This window comes from Monodelphis domestica, chromosome 7 (genome assembly GCF_027887165.1).
Source record: "Monodelphis domestica isolate mMonDom1 chromosome 7, mMonDom1.pri, whole genome shotgun sequence".
Taxonomy (NCBI): Eukaryota; Metazoa; Chordata; class Mammalia; order Didelphimorphia; family Didelphidae; genus Monodelphis; species Monodelphis domestica.
The window spans coordinates 272,067,231-272,091,940 of NC_077233.1; the positions used below are offsets into that span (position 1 = coordinate 272,067,231).

At 37.4% G+C, this 24,710-nt stretch overlaps 1 protein-coding gene across 2 annotated transcripts in view; it reads right to left on the reverse strand.

Moving 5' to 3' along the window:
* The window catches only part of HABP4 (hyaluronan binding protein 4), a 33,400-nt gene extending 9,238 nt beyond the window's left edge, over positions 1 to 24,162 (reverse strand). The window contains exons 1-4 of one of the 2 annotated variants that reach the window (XM_007497934.3): positions 23,537 to 24,158; positions 18,174 to 18,336; positions 11,725 to 11,889; positions 2,922 to 3,005 (exon numbers count right to left, since the gene is read on the reverse strand). In XM_007497934.3, the coding sequence (XP_007497996.1) occupies positions 2,922 to 3,005; positions 11,725 to 11,889; positions 18,174 to 18,336; positions 23,537 to 24,005 (881 nt within the window). In that variant the 5' untranslated portion in view covers positions 24,006 to 24,158. Of the gene's footprint in view, positions 1 to 2,921; positions 3,006 to 11,724; positions 11,890 to 18,173; positions 18,337 to 23,536 lie in introns of both variants that reach the window. The other variant, XM_007497935.3, reaches the window with a different exon arrangement.
* Positions 24,163 to 24,710: the final 548 nt, after the last annotated feature.

Genomic DNA, 24,710 nt, shown 5'->3' on the forward strand with positions numbered 1-24,710 from the left:
GTACAATGTACTACTGTAGGATATGGACATCCTCTCAAATCGAGAGAATGGTGAGGTAAATGATTACAAAGGAATTGCCATTTTTATTTCAATTAATATCCTTACATCTTGTTTTCCTTTGTCACCAGTTCTCCCTTGTTTTTATTTTATTTTATTATGGTTCATGAGTATCTCACTGCATTTTATTTTATTTTATTTTATTTATTTTTTTAAAAACCCTCACCTTCCATCTTAGAATCAATCCTATGTATTGGTTCCAAGGCAGAAGAGTGGTAAGGGCTAGGCAATGGGGACCAAATGGCTTGCCCAGAGTCAAACAGCTAGGAAGTGTCTGAGGTCAAATTTGAACCCAGGACCTCTTGTCTCTAGGCCTGGCTCTCAATCCACTGAGCCAAGCTGCTGCCCCACCTCTCACTACATTTTAACATTGACCTTTAATAAATGGATTAGCCTAAGCTAGATCTGGTCCAGAAGATATATTCTCTAAGAAGAAAAAAATAGAGACAAAAGGTCCAATATACATCAAAATATTTATAGTAGCACTTTTTGGAGAAGCAAAGAATCGAAACAAAGTAGATGACCTATAACTGAGGAATGGGAAAAAAAATGCTCTTTGCCCAGTGCAGTGAGTTATCACTGCTCCATATCATGTATAAACAAAAAGATACCAATAAAAACTAATAGTGGCACATGCCTGTAATCTCTGCTAACGAGAAGGCTGAGGTAGGGTAGGTACTAACTGAGTACAAGAGTGACTATAGGATACCAAGCCATTTGGATGTCTGCACTAACTGCAGCTCCAACTTCTAGACACCACCTTTCTTCCTATGAAGGGGTGAACCAGTATAGGTAAAAACAGAGCAGGTCAAAGCTCCTGTTTGCTGATCAGGAGTGGGAGTAGAGACATGAAAGAAAGAAGGAGGGAGGGAAGGAGGAAAGAAGAGAGGGAGAGGGGGAGGGAGAGAGAGGAGAAAGAATCTGTGTCAAAAAACTGTTTTTGATAGGAAAAATTCTTATCAAATATAAAGTTTCAAAGTAAATGTTGTAAGGAAAAATAGATAAATTGCGGTAAAAAAAAGAAAAACAACACAACAGACATAATTGGCAAACATGAATCTTCTCAACGTAATTGATAAAGTCTAGATCTCCTATGAAAGAGGTTAATGTGTTTGTATTCAAATTGGCAGCAAAATTCACAAGTCCAAAAGCATTAAATTAAGCATTTTACTCTAGATAAAACAAAAGGATATGCATGCATATGTGGTTTAAGGAAAATAAGGCAAAAAATGGAAGAAAACATGAAGTAAAAATAAAGCACAATGAATTATTTTTCCAAATATGTAATTAAAACAATTGCTCCCTAAAAAAGACCTATTTTCTTTACAAGTTAATTCCTACCAAAAGTAATTAAATAATAAAGACACTGAAACCTATTCCTTCTAATTGATAAACAAACATATCTCCAACCTTCTCTGACCCCAAATGGTTTCAACAATAGGCCCTATGAAATAAAATAGAAGCTGGTATTATTTAGTGCAACTGTGACTTTGTCAAATGTTGTAAGAAAGACTTAAGAACTGTATTTAAGTAAAAAATAAGCATAAAGAATTGTGAACTGTCAAATATTCAAGCCTTTCTTTAGTAGTATTATTTATGAGGAAAATGCCAAAATACAAGCATACTGTGAAGTGTTAAGTACAAGATTCCAATATTGCAGAAAAATAGCTCTGCATTCAGGAAGCATGGCTATGGGGGGCGAGGGGGGGAGAATCTTATGCACAAGATAAACTTTTCTGCAAATACCATTTCTTTCTATTTTTTTTTCTAATTATTCCCCACCTTCTCCCTGAGGGAGAAGTTCAGACACCTAATGGCTAGTTTCTTTGAACTTTCAAGAAAACAAGAACTCTCTGAACATAGGGGCAATTGCTTTTTTTTTTTAATGTTGACTTCATGTTCAATTAAACAATTAATGGATCAGTTGTAAAAAAATAATATACATGAAAAACAAAGTCAAACTCAAAAGGAAAAATTCCTAGGAAAGTTCTGAAAAATTTCTATCAAAGGTAACATAATTGTCATAGAATATACAAAAGATATATATTACTGTAAATGAGAAAAGTAGCATATCAAGTCTGTACTTATTTAAAAGGAGTATGGAAAGAGAAGAATGAAGGGAGATTTAAGAGATTATTTAATAACAACCCTTAGAAAAATGTTGAGATCTAGCTAAACAATGAAAAGAAAATATATTCCTGAAAAAAGATGCTGAAAACTTTTCAACATTACAAGTCTGTCAAAAGAAAAAATATATAAGATACTAAAGTTTCAAGGCAATGATCACTATTAGTTCCAGAAGACAGATCATAAAACTCATCTCCCTCCTCTCAGCAAAGATGCTGAATATTACATACATCATCAGACACATGCTGTAATGGTTTTTGCTTAACTGATTTCTTTTAGGACAAGAAGAGTTTCTATGGAATAGGAAGGAGGTAAGAAAAAAAACATGTATATTAGAAATTATCTGCAGTAAAAAAAAAAAACCAGGAGATTATCAATAATACTTTCAAAAGAGAGAAAAATATTCCAGAATTAGCACTAAAGTGCTAAAATACTAAAATGCCATGACTCAGAAGGCCCTTCTGAAAAACAAAATGTCTTGAATATCACCACAAAATGTTGAGTTTTAGAAAGTCAGCAAGTTACAAATATAATTCCACCTGCCTAAAAAGTGAAAGATTCGAAGAATAAACGGAAAAAAGAATCAATTATTTGGTCAATGCAGGTTCATTGATAGAAATTCTATAATTTGTTATATCATCCCAGGACCTATTGCATCACTATGGTTTTAAACTATCAATTGGCCATCACTTTTGAAAGTCTGCTCAAATTAAGAATACTTAAATAAAACATTATACTTAGTCAAAGATTCTCCTTCAGGTACTCCTTGGTGCTCTTCTGTTTCTGCAGTCTCTTCCATGGGAGCAGTCTGTTCTACTTCACTGTAAAATAACAAAAATTTGTACATAATAAAAAATTATTATCCATAAAAATATGTATGTATATGTATAAATGTGATGAATCAGAAATTCAGGTGGTACTTTTAAAGTACTTTTTCTTGATTGTTAAGAAGCAACTTATAATTTTCCCAGAATGTTATTACATCACTGGATATTTATAGATCAGTTGTCAATTATCTACTGAAAATCAAAAGGATTCTTGAATTTCTTTTAAACACAAATTATCCTAAGAAAACAAGTAGCCTGAGGCTGTCTCCTGCACATACAAAAATTGTATGTAGGAAATACTCCAGGAACTTCTAAGATCTTTTATTATAGATTCTTATATAAATTTTCTAAAGTGAAACAAATTATCTCCCATCCTACATCTGGATTCTCCAGACTCCAGTGTATTTCTAATGATGAAAATGATGAGCTATAGATCCCTTGAATTTTAAAAGTGTATACTCTACAACATTTTAAAGAAAAATCCATAGTAGGGAATATAGAGGCAATACGGCAAAATAACCAAATATATATAACAGAATATCTGTCAACTTCAAAGCACTTAACAATAGCTGGTTTAGAAAAGAGCATTCCTGAAACAGACACTAATTTTGCTTATACAATAGTCAAATATATACATTTCTTTTAAAATTGAAACAATTTATGTGCTACTGAAGGAAGCTGGAGAAATGATGTAATACACTACAAATTTATGTTACATAATTTCAATGGGATGCTCACTTGCAAGACAATATTTTTTACAGTTCCTTTTGTGCCTCCTGAATTACACATTTATTGTCCCACTTACCACGGTGGCTCTTCCAAACGTTTTCATCCCTCCTAAAACCACTCCTTTTCCCCCATCATCTCAAGATGAGAACCTCGCCTCATATTTTACTGAAAAAATTGAGGGAATTTGCTGAGAGCTCCCTCTTCCTCTATGTTCATATTATACAAGTTGCTTTCCTTTACTATCTGCTACTTTGTCCCATATCTCTCATGAAAAGGTGGCCCTTCTTGCCAAGGGAAACCTCTTTCTGTCATTAGCAATTTGCATTTGATCCCATCTTTTCTATCAGATTGCCCTCTATTATTACCAACTCATTTATTTTCAACCTATCCCTGGTTTTCAGCTGCTTCTTTATTTAATTAGCCTTCATTTCATGTCTATCCCTACTGCCTTTTAGTTCATATTTCTTTTCTTTATTGGTTAAATTCCTTGAAATGGTCATTCTGTAATCAGTGCTTCCACTTACTTTCCTCTCGCTCTTTTTAAACCCTTAAATTCTGTCTTAGAACCAATACTGTTTATTACATATAATAATAATTATATATATGTAATATAGATCCTCATATATCTAGGAAGATTCTGAGTCAAATTTGAACACAGGATCCTCTATCCTTGGCTCTCAAACCACTGGGCCATCTTGCTGCCCACTTCTCATTCTCTTCTTAACTCTATAGTCTGACTTCCAACCTCATCATTCAACTGAAACTACTCTCTCCAAAATTACCTATCATATCCTTATTGTCAAATCCAATGGTCTCTTAATTCTAATCCTTCTGTGAAAGAGTGAATCAAACTTTGTCTATCAATCAGCAACTTTTAAGTACTTAAGTACCCCTGCTTAGTACCTTACCAGTCACTAAGTATTAGAGCTCACAAGTCACTTGCTAGAGTGGATGACAACTCTAGAGGCCACTGACCCCCCCCCCCCCACACACACACACACATACAGTACTAGGCAAATTGAAAGACTGTGATTGGTTCCTGTAAAGTGGGGAAGGGGCAGGAAGTGATGTGGAAAAGGACTATAAAAAGTCCTGAACTTCCTTGTCCAAGGATCTTCTCCTTCAGAGTTCCTTCTTTGGAGTCTCTGGTTCTTGGATCTTCTCTTTTGGATTTCTTCTTTGGAGGATGGCTCCTTGGGGCATTTGGACTTTGACTTCGACTTGGAGCTCTGGGCCTTTCGACTGGAGTTTTTGGCTTCAGGACTTCAATTTTCAGCTTTCTTGGAGTTGGAGACTTTCTTGTTGGGTTCACTGCTGCCTAGGTGAGCTTAGCTCACGAGTTTTTCTGCATCCCATGGGACCTTGCCTGGATCCTGCCCAGCTTGCTGGTGAGTGACTAGGATTCCCATGTGGAGATTAGAACTCTTTGGGGAGCAAGCTTCATTTCACCAGATCACCATTTACGGTGGCCTAGGCAGTCTCCTTACCTCTTTCCCTTCCACATTTCCCACTTTTTGCTAATATTATTCCAATTCAAAAATATTGTTAAAAGTTGCTAAGAGTTTTCCTGACTTAAGGGATAATTGGCGACTGCTTTTTTATAACTCTTATTAATATAGTCAAAATCCCAATTTAACCATTATACTTCTTAACCTCTCAGCTGCTTTCAATCACTTTCAAGTCTCAGATGAAATTCCACCTTTTGCAAAGCAAACAAAACCTACCTCTCCTTATCGCCCTTAATGCTTATTCTTTCCCTCTGAGATTATTTGCAATTTATCTTGTATCTAGTTCTTTAGTCATTTACCAGTTGATAGGCATTCAGTGTCCTTCCAGTTCTTTGCCTCTAAAAACATGCCACTATAAATACTTTCATACATAAAGAGCTTTTCTTTTGTTTTTCATCTCTGGTGTTTTTGAATTAAAGGATATATAGGGTTTTTTTAGTATAATTACAAATTTTTTGACAGAATGGTTGAACCAAAGTACTACTAATAATGCATTACTCTGCTTGTCTTTCTACAACCTCTTCAACATTTGCAATTGTTGTCTTTTTGCCATTCTTGCTAATATGATGGGTGGGAGGTGAAACCTCAGAAATAATTTGGCTTTCTATTACTAATGATGTGGAGCATTCCTTCATATGGACTATGGCTAGCCCATATGTCTTCTTTTGAAGACTGACTACCTGTTCCCATGTAGTGATGATAATTTATCCAATACAACAGCCTTCAAAATAAATGTTTTCCTATTTGTTTTAGTTCTAACTGCAAAAACCACAGTGAATCAAATGAAACCTGAACAAAGGAATACTTGATTTTTTTTTTTAAACACCAGTGAGGTACAGATTTATGGGATTGAATGTTTGGTAGTATCTAATTTTTTTTAAACCCCTACCTTCTTCTGTCTTACAATCATTCTATTAACTATTTCTACTAAGTACTGACTATAAGGCAGAAGAGTGGTAAGGGCTAAGCAATTGGGGTTAAGTGGCTTTCTGGGGTCACACAGGGAGGAAGTATCTGAAGCCAGATTTGAAAATCCTCTTGACTCTAGGCCTGGTGTTCTATCTACTGTGCTACCTACTGCCCCAGTAGCCAAATTTTTAACAAAAAATAACTCTTTTCTTGTCACTGCTTATACACACCTCTAAAATGTTGGAGCTATAACACGTCTCATATGTCTCTCCTTTATTCAGAAAGACTATGATATTCCATGAGTCCCAGTCATACCTCATCAAAAGCAATACAGCTGTCTGGGGAATGGTTGAAGAAATTGTGATTTGAGGAAATATTATGTTGTAAGCAATGCTGTATGATATGAAGAATTCAGAGAATCTTGGAAAGACATGAAATAATCCACAGAAAAAAGTAATCAGACATAATGACTATAATAACATAAAGATAAGAGGCATATGAATTTGGTGCCGCCTCACACTAACTGTTTCTTGATCAAAGCAATGATCAAGAGTTTTTGAAACACCTTTACTTTCACTGAGTAGAAAAGCAGTAGATAACAGATGCTAAATAAGCGATAGAGTGCCAAACAAGGTGTATTATAATCTATTTTGCTATTTTGTTTCTTTGTTACAAGAAAGATGCAACTAGGAAATAATGACAATGTTAAATGGCAATTTAAAAAAAAACTGGTTAGAGTAATGGGTCTTCATTTCAGGAAGAAGCATGAGGTCATTAACTATATGGTTTCCCAAAAGAAAATAAAGTTATCTTCACTTGTTCAGTTCTGGGTCTGGCTCATTATTCATATAAGTATGCCCAAGAGATATAGACTAATCAACAAAATGCATTATTAGGTATCTATTATTATCCAAGTACTCTCTCTTGGCATAGTAATAATACAAAGACAAAAACAAAATGCAGCTTATCTTCTATCGTGAAAACATGGTACAGGTATATACACAATATAGGGCAAGGACATACAAGTAGTTTCATGAGGGTGGGGTGGAGCACTAGTAGCTGGGGAGATTAGGAAAGGACTCATGTAGCAACTGGCATCGAGACTGAGCTCTGAAGTTCAGAATTCTAAACAAGTGAAATTTCCAAATACAAAAACTAACCTGTGCAAAGGCACAAAAATAGGTGATTAAATATTATGTGTAAGAAATAGCAAGTAATGTAGTTTGGTTAAAACACAGAATGAATGGGAACAATGTGTAATAAGTTTGGAAAGGCAAGCTGGAGCCATATCGTAAAGGGTTTAAAATACTAAAGTTTCTATTTTCTCCTCTGGGCAAAAGAAAAATGCCACACATCAACATGGCCAAGCTTGAGCTATATTGCTTTTGACAGGAGATGGTTTGGAGAAGGAAGAAATCTGAGGCAGGGAGACCATCTAAGAAGGTATTACAATAGCTTAGAGTTTAGAAAGGATTTTTTAACAAGGACTATGGTGGTAAGCTGCATGGGTAGTGGTTAGGGATGTTTTTGGACATGGTCAGTAGTGCCTTTAAGACATTCATTTGGATATGTATAATAAGAGCTCTGGTAAAAAACTAAAACAATGGATATAAAAATGATAGAAATGTCACGTCCCCATCCATTCAATTTTGTGTGAATAAGGAGGCCAAATTATTTTGAGTGACTCTGAATCTCATCGAAGAACTTCTACTATATTTTGGGACTAGATGTGTCAAGTCAATATCAAGTGTAAATAAGCATCTGGAGGGACACTTGGTCCAGACAGATCATATAAATCACAGATCGAGAGTTACAAGGGACCTTAGAGGACACAGTAGAGTCCAGCCTCTTCAGTTTACAGATCAGGAAATGAAGACTCAGGGAAGTTATGCCTTATTAAGGTAGCACAAGTAGTACACAGCACAAGTGGCATTTGAACCAGTTCACTTGATTCTGAACACAATGCCTTTTTTACTGTACTTTGAGACTCCCTCTCTGATTTGGATCATTGGATATGAGAGCAAACACCAGCTCTCCACTTGGCACACAGAGATTTTCCTTTTAGCTTGATGAAAAATAATACTTAAGACTTTGATATTTTTATAAACTCATAGTCAATTAACTAAATGGTTTTTCCCCCTTACTCACTGTTTTGTAACTTGAAAAATTTTGGACATTATACATATATATATTAAGCCCTCAAACTTGGGATAAGTCATACCCCATGAACAACAATTTATAAATGGGCAGGTTCATTTATAAATAGGCCAGGCTTTAATATATCAGACATAATATATTGTGCATGTAAACAGATACAGAATGTTTTACATATGCAGCGATTACGGTATATGAACACAGATTGCCCATGGAAGAGTGCTGCCATTCTAAATGAAAGTAGAACTGAACAGGAAGGCAAAATGAACAAGCTAGAGTGCTACCTTTCTGATAGCATAGCGTTCTATTTAAATACTAAAAATTCCAATAATATTGGAGATATGTGTATTCAAAAACTAGTACTGAAATACCTCTGAAAACCAAAAAATAATACAAAAGAATGATTTTTGGATTACTTTATAATTTAATATTGTCAATTTCACTGTTCCTTGCCAGTTTTCTCACTGATCAATAAAATTTAGAATCTGTTGGGTGAATATGTATAGGATGATATGGGCACTAATACACTACTAGTGTATCTATGAACTGATACAATCATTCTGGAAATCAATTTGGAACCATGAGCAAGGGGCCATAAAATTGTATATACCTTTTGATGCAGCAATATACCACTACTAGACATGTATCCCAAAGACATGAAAGATAGAGGAAAAAGACCTACCGATACAAAAACATTTTAGCAGCTCTTTTTGTGGGGGCAAAGAATTGGAAACTGAAGGGGTTTGTCCATCAATTGAGGAATTGCTGAATAAACTGATATACGATTGTAATTGAATACTATTGTGCCATAAGAAATGACTAAGGAGACAATCACAAAAAATCTTGTAAAGATGCAAAGGAAGGGAACAGTACCAAAAGATCACTGTACAAAGTAATAGAAATAATGTACAATGATCAACTGTGAATGATTTAAATCAACAATGCAAGGATCCAGGACAACCCCAAAGGACTCAAGATGAAAAAGACTACTTCCAAAGAAAGAACTGATGGAGTCTGAATGCAAATTAATGCACACCATTCATTATTTTATTTCCTCCATGAATTTTTCTCTAGTGTAAGAGATATGTGTCTCCTTCCCAAAATGATGAATATGGAAAATATGTATATTATGATAACACATATACAACCTATATCATTTACCTGCTTTCTTGGAAAGAAGTGAAGTGTGGAAGAGAGAAAGGGAACATGAATTACCAAATGTCAGAAAATGATTACTAAACATTCTATCGACATGTTAAAAAATATAAAAAAAGACGGTATCATATAAATTATACACACATATGCATGAAAAGTAATCTAGTGGAAATGTATTGCTAATATGTTTTTTGTTTGGTTCCTTATTCATTATTTCTGCAATAATCCTAGATGTGAAAAAGTTGAAGTTTGTTGCAAATTAATGGGCCCACTAAAAATACCAAAAGTAGAAAAGACAAAATAGCAATTAACAAAAGAAAAGGGCAAAACAAAAATTTTAAAAATATAATATGCATAACCATACTAAAAAAATTTATTTTTTTAATATGCTTACAAATATTAAGACAATCCTACAGGGTAAAGAAAAATGAGAAAGAAAGGAATAGAGGATGAGCAGTCAAGCTCTCAGTCCTATTGGGCCTTTCAGATCTATTAGTTGTGTAACCATGATCAAGTCACTTAGTCTTTCAGTCGCTCAGACAACTGGGTAGAACTGCTAGTTAAAAGTAAGATGGCACCTGGGTATTTCCACACCAAGGATATAGTGTCTTTGGATAAAAATCACAGGTCCATACCCAAAAACATAGTAAAAAAAAAAAAAAAGCAACCATTTTATCACAGAAATCTGGCTAAAACCAGAAGCTCATACGCACACAACATCCACATATTTTTATCTTCAGAAACTTCTGAGCATTGCATTTTTATAGACTATCTTGCCTTTTACTCATCCAGAATTCTATCCTTTTCTGAACTAGATTAGGTATTTGATCCCATTCTTTCCAATTAGCATAAATACCATACAATAGAATGGACCCAAGGATATCGAGATATCCGCTTTACAAAAGCTAGCTGAGACATATCTCAAAATTGTCACAATTGTTATGGAAGATAGAGAGCAGGGTGAGAAAAGAAGTGAAAAGAATTAAAAATGTGATGGAATAAGGGTAGCAAGAGAATTTTTTCAAAAATTTTCAAAATTTCAACATCAAGTTTTCTGCCCAAATTTTTTTTAAAAAGCATCTGGATTATGGAAATAATTTTAGGAGAACTAAGTAAAAATATCATTGACCTACAAGAGTCCTGAGAAAATATCCTGGAATTGGAGTCTGGAGTTCAAATCACACCACTGATCACTTAACAGCTCTATGACTAAAGGTTCTATTTACTTAACCTCCCAAAAACCTTTTCTCACATAAGGACAATAATATATGTATTATCTACTTCACAAAACATGGTAAGAAGGGCTTCGAAAATATTAAAGCTCTAGATAATGTTACAAAAATACTCCGAGGAATCTGCACATAGAAACAGTAGGCCCTCAAACATTTGGTTGACAGATTACAAAATTGCTGATTTAAAATACTAAGAGAATACTACCTGGTGAAATTTTAAAAGGAACTTAAAATGCCACAGTGCATACATTGCACAAGAAACAGGTGCCCAAATATTTGTTGAATGAAATTTCATTTCATTAAAATGAGTCCACTCAGTAGAGAACCTTGAAAATAAATATTTACCTTTAACCTAAACACAAATCAGAAGATATTTCAAGCACATCACTGAGGAAAGCTGTTTAGGAAAGGAAAGCAGTTCCCAGACAATAAGAATAGCTCACATTTTTATATGGCTTTTCAGAGGTTTAACAAAGTGTTTCACATGCATCATCTCATTTGCTCTTTATAAGATCTTGAGAGGTAGATGATGTTATTTGCCTTTTGTTGATGAGAAAACAGCCTCCGAGAGAAGTGACATAGTCAAGGTCTCAGAGCCAAGCTGTGATTGAGGAAGTCATTGAATCCACATCTTTCTAATTCTAAGTGTAGCACTGAGCCCTCTTACCTACACTGTCATTCTGCTCTCCCAAAAGATGACTAGATAATACATTTTTCATTTGGTTTTGGAATGTACAGTGGGCACTTATATGAACTGCATCTTATATCATCTTTAACTGGTCTCCATTAATGAGCTCTACTTCCCATCTTTCCATCTTCTGATCTAATTGCTGTAGACATAGAAATTCTTTTAAACTGAAGATCTAGTTTTTCCTTAGTCTTCCAACTCAAAACAGTATAAGCAGAAAAGTGGGAAGCTAAGACAACACAAAAGGCTTATTAATTCAAAACTGACTAGTTTAAACCACAAGAATATTTCATACTATCAAATGCTGTAGCAAAAACATCATATCCAAAAGAACTTACGTTTTATCATTTCCACCACTGTGTCTTTCAAATTCTCTCTTCCCTCTTTGATCAAAACCATCAAAAGTTCTGTTCATCCCACCACTTCTTCCTCTGCTTCGCATTCCACCTCTGACGCCTCCACGGCCTCTAATTGGTCTTTCCCGTTCAAATCTTTCAACTGGCCTAAAAGGAAATACAAAAATACAACTAAGTTGGTTAAATATAGTTGTTTTTTTTTTAATTTGCTAAGATTTAAAATTTCTTAGCTTCTTGTAAGGCACAGCTCAACAGATACTAAAGCAACTTCTAAATTAAATTTGACATAGAAACCATTAAAGCAAGGGTTCATAACCTAAAGTCCATGGTCTTTGTATAGATTTCAGGAAGTCTGTGAATTTGAATGGGAAAAATACCTCTTTTTCCTTTGGAAATTCTATATATTTTATTTTACACATTTAAAAGTATTATTATTTTGAGAAAGTCCACAGATTTCACCAGAATGAAATATAGATTCATAATGCAAAAAAAGTTAAGAATCCCTCATTAGTGTGGACCTTTAAAATAATACTATCTTTAAGCAGGAAATTTAAAATAAGATTTAAAAAAGACACTCTCTGGGCCTTTCCATAATTGACAAATAATCAAAAGACACAAATAAGCAGTTCTTAAAGGAATAATCCAAGCTATCCACAGCTATGTGAAAAAAAATTATCTAAATCATGCATCATGAAACAAATGCAAATTAAAGCAACTCAGGTCCCTTCACGTCCAACTGATTGGCAAAAATGACAAAAATGAAAAATGACAAATGTAAAGGTGCTGCTGTAAAACAGGTGCATTCATATACTTGGTGAAGCTGTGACTTGGTCCCACCAATTTGGAAAGCAATTCGTAACCATGTCCCAGAAATCATTCAATGATTGCATGCTCTTTGGCACAGCAACTTCAGAACCAGGCCCGTGCCCCTAACAAATCAAAGAGGAAAAATGTCCATATGTACAAAAATACTTATGGCAACTCTTTGTAGAAGTAAACAAGTGGAAGCGAAGGAAAGACTGTCCTTCCATTGGGTAACGGTTGCGATACTCTCATCTCCTTTATACTCGCTCTATTCCAGTGACTGTGAAACACTCTAAGATGTCATCATACAAACTTCATTTCCGAGTCTCCGCTGCGAGCTGCCTTCCTTCCATCTCTCCACTCAACTCTACTCGCTGATATCCAGATCCAGATTTTTCTGCCCCTCTTCTTTGGTCTCTGGAATGCCTGTTCCCTAGTCAACAACGCAGCTCTCATCTTAAGCCTCTTCCTTTCTCACAACGTTCGTCACTGCATCAGTGAGCACCCATTCCTGGACCAGTTGCTTCCTCTTCCAAACGCTCTCTCCACCACCATCCCTTGTGAACCTCTTCTCTTCTGCTCAGTCACTCAATCCAATACAAATTTTAGGTAGCTGTTCTTTACTGGCCCTTAAGAAATTCTTGCTTCTCCTGAGTTTCCTGCCTGCATCATGGTCTTTCTCTCCATTTTAGCCCCTTCCTTCCCTCATACCTCAAAATAAACATCGCTAAACTCTTTAGTACGCTGACTCATCGAGTCATCGTCTAGCTATTCACTCGATGCTTGACGGCCCCCACAAAGGCTCCATATCCCTGTTCATGGGCTCTGGAAAACCTTTCATCTGGCCACCTCCGGTTCCCCAGCCCAGGACCCTAACGGGGACTGCAGTCTTCTTCATGGCTTCTCTCGGACTCTTGGAGAACCAGCACGGTCAGGCGAATAGGAGGGGTACCAGGACAGATCAATACTGCAGGAACTCGAAGAGGAAAGAGTCTCAAGGAGGACTGAATCAACACTCGCTGCTTATTAGTCCTAACAAGATACGACGACGAAGATCTTCTGAGAATTGATGGTTCGGGTGCCTCCCTGTTCCGTTGCCTCCCAATTCCAACCTCGAATCCCCAGGCCAGCCCGAGTCAGGCTTGACGGACACAGCTACGATGAGCTGGGAAGACTGAACTAGACGGCCTTCCTGGCTGAAGTGATGTGGCGAGGGGGCACAATGGCTAGGATCGGACCCACACCTCAGGAACAACGGAGTACAAATCCAGCTAAATACTTAAAATATGTGTCCCTGGTTAAGTCACTTGACCCCCGCCCGCTTCTGCTGTCCTATCTGTAAAATAGGGATAACATGGGGTCATTAGGGGTGGCGCGCAGACAAAGGGAGAGCAGGGACCTCAAGCCCTCCAACAGTGACCAGAGATAATGTCTGGTCACTGGCAGTGTTGCCTATGGACCAATACTGCCCCCAGCCAAGAAAGCAGGATGAAAACACAGCAGAGCAGGCACTGCAAGCAGGTCCACCAGAGCATGATGTTTCTTTTTAATTTGGAACTGATAAGGCCCTCCACATTGCTGCCGGTGGTTAACTCCATCACTGTCCTTTACCTAGGACCTAGGAGGATAGAACTATTGGGAGCTGCTCTGCTTTATAAACACATGGCGAAGGCAAAACTCTCTTTAAAACAAACTATCCTCAGACACTTCCCAGCTGTGTGACCCTGGGCAAGTCACTTGACCCCCGTTGCCTAGCCCTTACCACTCTTCTGCCTTGGAGCCAATATACAGTATTGATTCCAAGGTAAGGGTTTAAGAAAAAAACTATCCAGTCCCTGCTGAAAAGAAGAAGCAATCCTTCCGCAAAGTAGAAAAAAAGTGGCATTCACTTTAATGAGGTTCTCAGGGAGGGAGTGGTCTGGTCTGGATTATTGGAGAGTCAATACTGTGTATTGGTTCCAAGGCAGAAGAGTGGTAAGGGCTAGGCAATGGGGGTCAAGTGACTTGCCCAGGGTCACACAGCTGGGAAGTGTCTGAGGCTAGATTTGAACCTAAGACCTCCCGTCTCTAAGTCTGGCTCTCAATCCATTGAGCCACCCAGCTGCCCCTTGGTAATGTTCTCTTAGCTAACCTTTCTACAAATGACCTTGATCCATGATTAAGATTGGAAGTACTCTTAACTATGCTGGAGTCTTCTTGTTTTTGATGCCACTCCAGGTCACTATCACTCCTCTCTATCAGCAAACCCACTGTAAACGGCAAAGATGTGGCCTTATCCACTACACTGGCTCTACTTGGGCTTTCTGATGGGGGTGGGATAGAAAAAAATAATATTTCTGATCTTCATTCTCTACATTGGTCACTCCTTCATAGGGACCATTATATTACATAAATTGAGTGCAGGTAAAAAGAAAAAAATATATATTTTAAAATCAATGCCATTTTTGAGAACAATCTGGAATCATACTCAAAGAGTTAGAAATCTGTGTATACCTTTTGACCCAGCAATGTCATTATTAGGTTTATTTTTTAAGGTGATCAAGGAAAAAGGAAAAGAACCTATATTAATAGAAATAAGTAAAACATAGTTTATATATATATATATATATATACACACAAATATATATATACACATAACATATGTCAAATGATGCATGAGGGAAGGAGGCAATTAGCCGAATGTCTTAATATTTTAAATGTTACAAACCAGATGCTCCATTCAGTGCCTCTAGTTTTAGACTTCTCACGTGCCAAAGGCTATATAAGGTCATTTAAGTAATGAAAGGTCTTCTAGAAAACTTACTATGAAAGAGGTATTATGTTGTAGATGCAAAGCTACCTCACACAGTATCGTTTTTCCTTAAAAATCAACCTCAAGATAGAATTGGTCCAAGACAACAATTCATCAAAAGACAGAGCTACCTGGACACCTAAAGCCCCAGGAAGTTCCAGGGATCAGGGACAGGAGCAGTTGAGGGCTCCTTAAACTTAACAGGCTTCTAGCCAAGGTGGCACCACGGCCAATTTAGAGTCGCAGAAGCTGCATCCAAATGAATGCTGTCCCCTTAATGAATATCTTTTCCAAAAGATTAAGTAAACCACCTTTAGCTAACTGCTAGAGGGCTTACAAATGTCTCATTTTGCTCTAACCTGAACCCCAGAACATCCTGAATCAGGGCTAGTTGACAACACTCCCTCCTCCACATCCACCGTGTTCCACTCCAAACTAGGGCTCTTAGTGTTCTCCATATGTGATATGGGATGTTTCCTGCCTCCATGGTTTTTCACCGGTAGCTCCTCAGGCCTGAAATGTACCTCTGATTCTTAGAATCTCTAATCTCTGTCCAAATGTGGGGTGGGGAGAAAAAAGCTCAGGTTCTGGAGTCAAAGAAACTGGATTTCAAATCACTTCTCCGATGCTTACTCCTTTGTGACTGGGTCCTTTGGCGAAGCACAAAGCAAAAAGCCTCAGTTTACTCACTTGTAAACTAAGGCAGATGGACAAGATGATTTCTGTGGTCCATCCCAACTCTGAACCTAAGAGAATATGTTCTCAATACAAGAAGCAATGTCAGCTCTTTCCTTCAAATTACATTGTATCTCTAATAGAACATAATCTCTAAGGGAAGGGAATTGTTTCACTTTGGTCACTGTATCGAGATAGAAACACCAGGGCTAGTGGAAGCTCCATAAATGCTTGTTGCACTGATATACTGTAACTATTATCATTATCATCTATTAGAATAAAAAATAGGTTACTTTATAGGCTTAGAAATTTTGGAACTTGGCAACTTGCGTTTACCGAGGGGGGGTTAACAAGTCCCCAAAGATAACAATCTACAAGTGAAAAAATGTCTGCCCGGAAACCAAAGCAAATTATACGCTACATAGAAATGTCTCTCACCCTCATTAGACTTTACTCTGTGCCGGACTAACCAGAGGACAAGGACAAGCACACGTAAGTGGTATCCACATCAATTTGTTCGCAAAGCCAAAGCATGCACCCCCAGGGCCTTGCACATAATAAATGCTTATTCATTTCAACTAAAAGAGGAGTGAAAAAGAGAGTGTTGCAAAGTGCTTATGACAGTCAAAGGGAGAAAAGGTGGCAGAGTTTAATGAATGATTTTCCAGAACTGGATAGATTGAAGCAGGTTTATAAGCAGCTATCTAGATGGCTAGGTGGAAAGACAATGACTGATGGGGAGTAGACAGGATCAAGGGTACTGGGAGAAGGCTTGTGCTCAGCAAAGAAAAAGGTCAGTTCTCCCCAGAGAGGTACCTAAGTGAGGAAATGCAGTATGGGTGACGACGTAAAAGGTTCTGAGGTACTGAGAAGGAAAAACAAAGGAATTCACAGCAGATAGCCTCTCTTTTTTTTTAGTAGAAGGGCAAGGTGATTTTAATTAGGGGTAGTGAAATACCAAAACCAGCTAAGAGCACTCAAAGTGAGTTATTTACCTATTGTGGACAAATGAAGGAACTAAGTATGGATAAACAGAAAATCTTTCTAAGTGAAATAAAGTTGTTCCTTAAGTTAACAAAATGCCTTTAATTGTCTACTTCTAACATCTAGTCTCATATATTCAACTGCCTACTGCCATCTTGAACTAGATATCTTACAGACACCTTTTAACATGTCCAAAAATTTAAAAAATAACTTCAGTATGTTCAAAACAGAACTCATTATCTTTCCCAACGACCCTTCTCTACCTCCAAACTTCCTCCATTTCTACTGAGGGTACCAACATAGGCACCTAAGTGCCTGTAATCCTCACATCCTCATTCTCCCTTACCACCCACTCCACCCCCATCCAGTCCATGGCTAGGGCCTCCAATTCCACTTTCATAATATCTGCTATATTCTCTCCCCAACTCTGGCATTACCCAGGTGTCCAAGTCCTTATCACCTCCCACCTTTGCCTGCTGACTACCAGCCTTTGCCTCAAAACACTCTCCCCAACTCCAGGTCATCCTTCACTCAGCCATCAAGGTGACCTTTTAAAGCAAGAGGTCTGACCATGCTACTAGTCTGGCCCCCTCATCTCTCATTCAGTAAACTACAGCAGCTCCCTATTACCTTTAGGATCAAAAATATCTTGTGTTTGCAATTCAAAGCCCTTCCTACCTTCCCAGACTTGTTCTCCCTTATTCTTCCCCTTCAATGTACTTTATGATTGTATGCAAAGATACTTCATGTTCCATCTCCTTCCATTTTCCCTGGCTCTGTTCTTCACGCCTGAAATTCTCATCTCTCTAGCCCAGATTTCCTGGTTTCCTTTAAGTCTTTGATAAAATCCCACTTTCTGCAAAAAATCACTCCTGGTCCCCCTCAATGTCAGTGCTTCTCTGCTGAGATCTCCAATTTATTCTATCTATCTTGTTGATGTATTAGATTGTGATGTTCTTGGGACCAAGGACTATTTTTTGTCTTTCTCTATCCTCAAAAATTAGCATAGTGCCTGGTATATAATAGGCACTTAATGCCTGTTGATTTGATTACTAGCAGCAAGAAATGAGGCTGAAAGGCCTGTGTGATTTAGATAACTGCTAAGTTGCAAAATGTATTTTTTAGTCTCCCAAATTCCCACTCCCCATTGATCCACCTTAAGTCATATAGTACATACTTTCCAATTGTAAACTTTTCCACAGTAAATTCCACTTGTCTCTCCATTTCATAGGGTCGATATTCCCTGTAAGTTCTTCGTTCTGTCTTATCCAATTTTACATCTGCTCCCCGGTTATCATTCCATCCCTGCTGCTCCCCTCTTTTAGCAGCTCGCTTTTGACCTGAAAGTTGAAAAAAGATAATGTCAGGACACAATATTGGCATCAAAGCAGAACTGAATTTAACTCTTAGAAGTAAAATCAAATTATATCTTTTCCCCTTGACAGGCAAATAGGATAGTGAATACCAATATCAAGAAAACCTGTAATTAGAAGGCTTGGGTTCAAGTCTTGCCACTGATTGATACCCAGTATCTGTTTGATCATAAATATCATGTAAATATCCTGGGCAAACTTCTAAGACTATTAGCTAGATGGGTTGCAGATGTATATCCATATAGTTTCCACAAAAGGAACTCCTCACTATAATGAAACCACACATCCAGATCAACACCTTAAGACTTACTTTCAGTTATATTTTACAATTTGCTGCAAGACAAATGCTTTTGTATAAAGCTCTTTAACCAACTATAATAATTCTTTCAGTCTATGCTGAAACATATGATTTTGATAAAGCCACCATATTTCATTAGTTTAAATGGTTAAAGCATGATGCCTAGTTCATTTGGTACAAATAAAAATATTGCCCAAATATGGCTGATCTCCTGAAATCAATGCCAGTACATCTTTTTAATCCTCTGTTATGTCTATTTATATTAAGATTTTTTCTTCAATGAAATATATGTGGAGTTCTGCTCCTCATAGACAATCTGAAATTGAGTTTGTCCCTTCATATATTCCAAAGCTAAAAAGCACTTTGAGAAGTCATATTATTCTATTCCTTTATTCAAAGATAGTTTTCTACTGAAAACTGAGAACCGAAAACTGGCAAAAAAACCAAAACACTTGCTCTCTCCTCACTTCCATTCCTTTATGATTTTCACTTTTCAAAAAAAGCAATTAAAGCAATTTTCAAAAAAGCAATTAAACAAAGCAAGTTTGAGGACACAGTACCTACCATTTGGTATGGAAATGAATTAACTTCATCTTATTTTCAAACTACTGAATGACAATATACATATCTAATTTTAATAGGTTACCCTAAAAAAAGGCTTTATTTTACATATCAAGTTTATTGACTAGTCATTGATTAATAAGTCTCTATATCTTTTAACTCAGCCACAATTACATATAATTTTTTTCTTTTATTCAGATTTGTGGGAATAAAAATTTGATAATACCAATAAAGTTCAATTTAGAACTACTGAAATGCTTCTCAATAATATTTATATTATGCACCATAAGCACTTCAATTAGTCTAATTAGAAATGAAGTTGTTCCATGTAAAACTGTAAAGACCAAAGTAAAAATAATCATTACATCAAATTATAAGATTCAAGTTTCAGTAAAAACATATATTTAGTGCTACTGAAAATAGAAGTAGGTCAAGTCTGTCTCAAAACTAGCATTTCCTGATATTAAAATGTGAAATATTGCTCTTACAATAGTAATTAGTATCTTGATATTAGACATATCAGATTTAAATTCAATTTGCAATATGCCTTGATCTTGAAAATGTTATAAGCTGATTTCTATCTTACAACAGTCATAATCTATAGATCATGACATATTTGGTAACAAAGGAAAGATTGCTGTCATAAATTTAGTATTACATTTTTGCTGAAGAGTCAGAACGCTGATGGAAAGCCAAGTTAGAATATTGAGATCAAAATTGCATGCAATGCTAGCTCATCTAGCACATATTGCTAAAACAGAAAGTGATACTATGGAGGCTGGTATTATAAGCCTTGATGAATGATTATTAAATGAATTAACAAATGGGAAAATAAAAGATTATTCTGAGATGAGTTTTAAATTGAGGATTAATTTTGAACACAAAGAGTCATGAGCACATATAGTAAGAACATAAAAGTTTAAATGTATTCTACATTATATAATTTGAGTTTTTCTTAACATGAACTCAAAGTCAATTCACTTTAAAAATTAAATATAGATGTTGAGTAATTAACTACAATTTAAAAAAAATACTACTCAGCTAGATAATTTTTTACAAAAATTTGGCCAACACTCTTCTCCCACTCCAATATACTTTAAATGGTATCAAGTTAGAATTAAAATAATTTAAAATTTTAAACATAGTTTTACATTTTTTATTGAGGTCTCTTTGCCAAAAATCTTGTCCATTCTTTAAGTGCCTGCCTTTTATGAACTGAAGTATTATGAATTACAATGATTTTTTCCCCACTTTCAAGATTCTAAAACATGTATACTATCAGTGTTTCCAATTTTGGTAATATAGTATTGAGTTGACTGTGGAAGAACCTACTTCCTTTCTCTATGCTGGATCAGCAACTATGGGTGCACAATGCAAACCTTGCATTTCATAGCCCTTTTCAATAAAGGACTGGTCCATGCAATTTGATCACTGATCAAAGAATAAGACAAACAAATTCATATAAGAGGGACAAAATAAATGGTATCTACAACAAATTATCTAGCAAAAAAAAAGTTTTTAATTTAAGAACCTTATCAGGGAATATAGTGACTATGATCAAGAGAATTTAAGATCAAAAACAAGAACTTTGATAGACTCAAGAAACCAAGTCAATTAAATGGGCCAACATTTACTAGCTCAATACATGATCAACAACTTAAGCAAAAGGAACAGGCATTTTCAATGGAAAATTCTATAATTTATAAGGCATTCTGATTAATAAATGATCTATTAAATCATTCAAATCTTTTGAACTACGATTTCTTCTCCACATTAAGTTTTCAATATAAATGATGTTCTACTTGAGTGAAAATTCAGAGATAAAGCCCAACACTTGATTCTTTATTAATATTTCACCTAATCCACAAAAGTTTAACACAGTAATTTCATAAAAAGAAACAACTGATTTGATTTGCTCCTGAAACCCAAGATATTCCTAAAGGAACACAAAACCTTTGGACTATCAAAGCCAACCAAAACTCTTTAAAATGGATCTTATATTAATTTTAAAATAGCAGAGTAATAAAATTTCTAAAAGAGGAAATAGTACTAATGCTTTTAAAGTTATATTTTAAAAATCCAATTTAGGAACTTAAGATAATTTTAACCATATTAGTAGATACCACTAAAGTTTCATACTAACACCAGGGGACCAAGAACCCAAATCTTCATTTGTTCATTTGTTGGAATAACATATAAAAGGGAAAGGACTAACCTTCTCCAAGTTAACAAATTATTTTTCATCAAGAAAAAAAATCTACACTAGCAAAATTCTATTTAATCACTCAATAATGACCTCAAAAATTACAAATATAAAAGAACCACAAGATATAGTTCTTTCAAATGTTAGCCCTGATTAGCATGCTAAAAACAGGTAAGTGACAGGTTTAGACAGTTCTTGTAAAATATCATTACTAATAGTAAAGTGATAACTCTAGATTACATTTCATAGGTAAAAATAATTCATTATTATCTAATGCCTCCAGACAAATTCTCAAAGCCAAATGACTCAATGCTCCTGATTATTACTTTCCGAATTGAAGTAGGGACATATCATGCCTGCAAATAGATAAATTTAAAAATCTCCTCCACTTTACTTTCTTTCACATTGAGAAGATAGCCACATTAATATACTCTAATTTTACACAGACAGAAATAGAGTAATTTTATGCAAAAGATATAGCCATTGCCCAAAAGACTGTGCAGAAACAAAAGTGGTTTGTTGTTTTGTAGAGATGTAGGTCATCAATCAGTACAAATTATCAGATGGCAAAGAAAAATAATGAAATACATTTTAATACATTTTACTTTTTAGAAATATTAACCCAACAACGTGGAGTCCCAAATTTCTACTTGCTACAAAGAAATGAGGCATCTCTGTGAACATTAGAATTATTTCTAATATATACATCAACTGCAAATTCCTGGACCCTGCTTTGAGGGGGAAGATCCTCATTCCTGTAAACCTCAAAATCCTCTATCCCTTTTACCACCAACTAATTCCTCCATTACAAAATTCTGATATATCCACAGATTATGACAATATCAAATGCAAAATCCAAAACCAAAAATGCTATCATTTACTTTAAGTCAAATTTATCTAATACTAAATGATTATAGAAAACCTGTATAAGATTATTTAAGATACCAAATTTTTTAATGCCCACTTAGCACTGTTCCTCTAGCCAAGTTAGCCAGGCACAAGTTCTATCCCAGATAGTCACCTACCAAAATCTAGGATGCTTTTAATGTTTTAATATATATATTCTTAGTTTCATCCATATCATTCCATTACTACATACCTATGGGCATCATCGTTATCCCCTTGCTCCAAAGAATCTTGGCTCTCTTCTGCCCACAGATCCTAAATGTTGTGTCTCTTTCCTTCTCTCTCTCCCTCCCTCCCTCCCTTCACCCCTCCCTGCATCTTCACCTTCAGGGTTATTTTTCTCTATTTGCCTCCCACTGAAAAGATTATCTATTTCCTCCCCCACATTTAAACCAAAAAAATGAAAAGTACAATTTTTCCTCCTCCAACATGTCCTTGGCAGATAGGCGGTAGGGTGATTGTTTTGTTCCAGGCACATTTTGTCCCTTACCTCCATATCTCACCCTGTTACCCTTCCAACCCTCTGGCTTTTCCCCAGCTTGTCAGAGGGATGAAAGAGAAAACTGAATGAGGAAAAAGACCCCAAATGCCTTCCCTCCCCCATTTCTCTCAGTTTCCTCCTATCATCACTTTTCTTTAGTATTTCCACTGCAAAAGCAGTATTTCTGTTGGGCTCTTACTGGGGTAGGGGCGGGGTGAAAAAGAAACACGGGGTGTCCATCAAAAGGGGAAATGGCAGCACAAATAATATAATTATTAAATGGATGTAATGGAATATTATTGTGCTGGAAAAACGACAAAAGGGATACAGACGGTTTCAGAGAAACCTGCGAAGATTGGTAAGAACTGATGCACAGAGAAGTGAGCAGAACCAGAACGTAGAAAGTAACAGCAACACTGTAAAGACAAACAACTTTGAAAGAGTTAAGAACTCTGATCAACACAATGGCAACCATCATTCCAGAGGACCAAGATGGTAATGGGCTCAGGGTGCAGAATGAGACGTACATTTTTTGACATGGCCACTACAGGTTTTTGCTTGGCTATGCATATCTATTATAAGGCTTTTGTTTTTGTTTTTCTCTTTCAGCTGGGGAGGGGGCAGGGAGGGAAGAGGGAGGAAGAAAAAGATTTCTGTTAAAAAAAAAATCGTAAAAAACTGCCGCAGCTAACCCAGGAGGGAGGGGGTGTGGGCGTACCGGGCGGCTGCGGGCCTCCCCCGAAGCTGTCGGGCTGGGAGAAGGGGGAGGAGAAGATCTTGCGGTCTTTCTGGGACTCCCTCCGGCCGCCGCCACCCCCGCTGCCACCGCCACCGCCTCCGCTGCCGCCACCGCCGCCGCCACCGCCGCCGCCGATGCTGCCGCCGCCGCTGCCCAGTCTATGGCCCGCAGCCCCGGCCGAGGCGGGTCTCCGGCCCCCGCCCCCACCGCCGCCGCCACCGCCCCCGCCACCGCCTCCCGCAGCTCCCGCCGCCTCGTCGCGCTTCTTGCGCTGCTGCTGCTGCTGCCGCTGCCGCTGCCGCTCGGCCTCGCGCAGGATGTCGAACGGGTCAGACTCGTCGTCCAGCAGCTGGTGGAAGCGGTTGGCAACCGCGCAGCCGAAACTCTCCTGCATCACGGAGGTGGCGGCTGCGGCGGCGGCCACCGGACTGCCCAGAACCCCCTTCATGGTCCGCTCCCTCCTTCCCTCGACTGCCGCCGCAGCCGATGCCAGTCTTTAACGGAGCCGGGAGCTCAACTCCATCCCGCAGCCGCCACCGCCGCCGCGATAGCCCTCAGCCCTCCGCGGTCCCCAGCCCCACTGCCCACACACCCCCCCCCACCCCAGCCAGCCGCCCCCGTATCCCCACCAGCCGCCGTAGATGTCCCTGCTCGTGAGGCCCCGCCCATCGACCAATCAATGGGGCTGGTCACGCCCAGACCCTCCGTCACGGCCAATTGCATGCCTTCTCCTGTCTCGTCACGCGAACTTTCCGCCCCACCCCAGACCATCTAACCAGCCAGCCGGGAAGAGGGGAGTTGACTCTAGGGGCGGGGCTTGTTGGCAGTAAAATTAGAGAAGCGTGGTCGCAGTCAGGTGGGGCTCAGCCGGGTTCATCCCTCTAGTACAGTCCAGTATCTGGCAATTCTTTAGAGAAGAATGGGGGGGTCGACTCCTGACTGCTGCCTTTCATGATCCTTCAGTGGCTTTAATGAGTGTTTTGGTTTTTTAATATTCATAAAATGTAATCTCTACGAGGAGGAAAAAAGTGGTCTGTGGTCTGCATTTTACTGGTGCAAGAATGTTATATAACACATTGTAGTAACTGTTAGGTCTGATAAGGGCCTTTCTAGGTCCCTGAATTCCTTCTTTGTGCCTTCCAAGGTAACAATT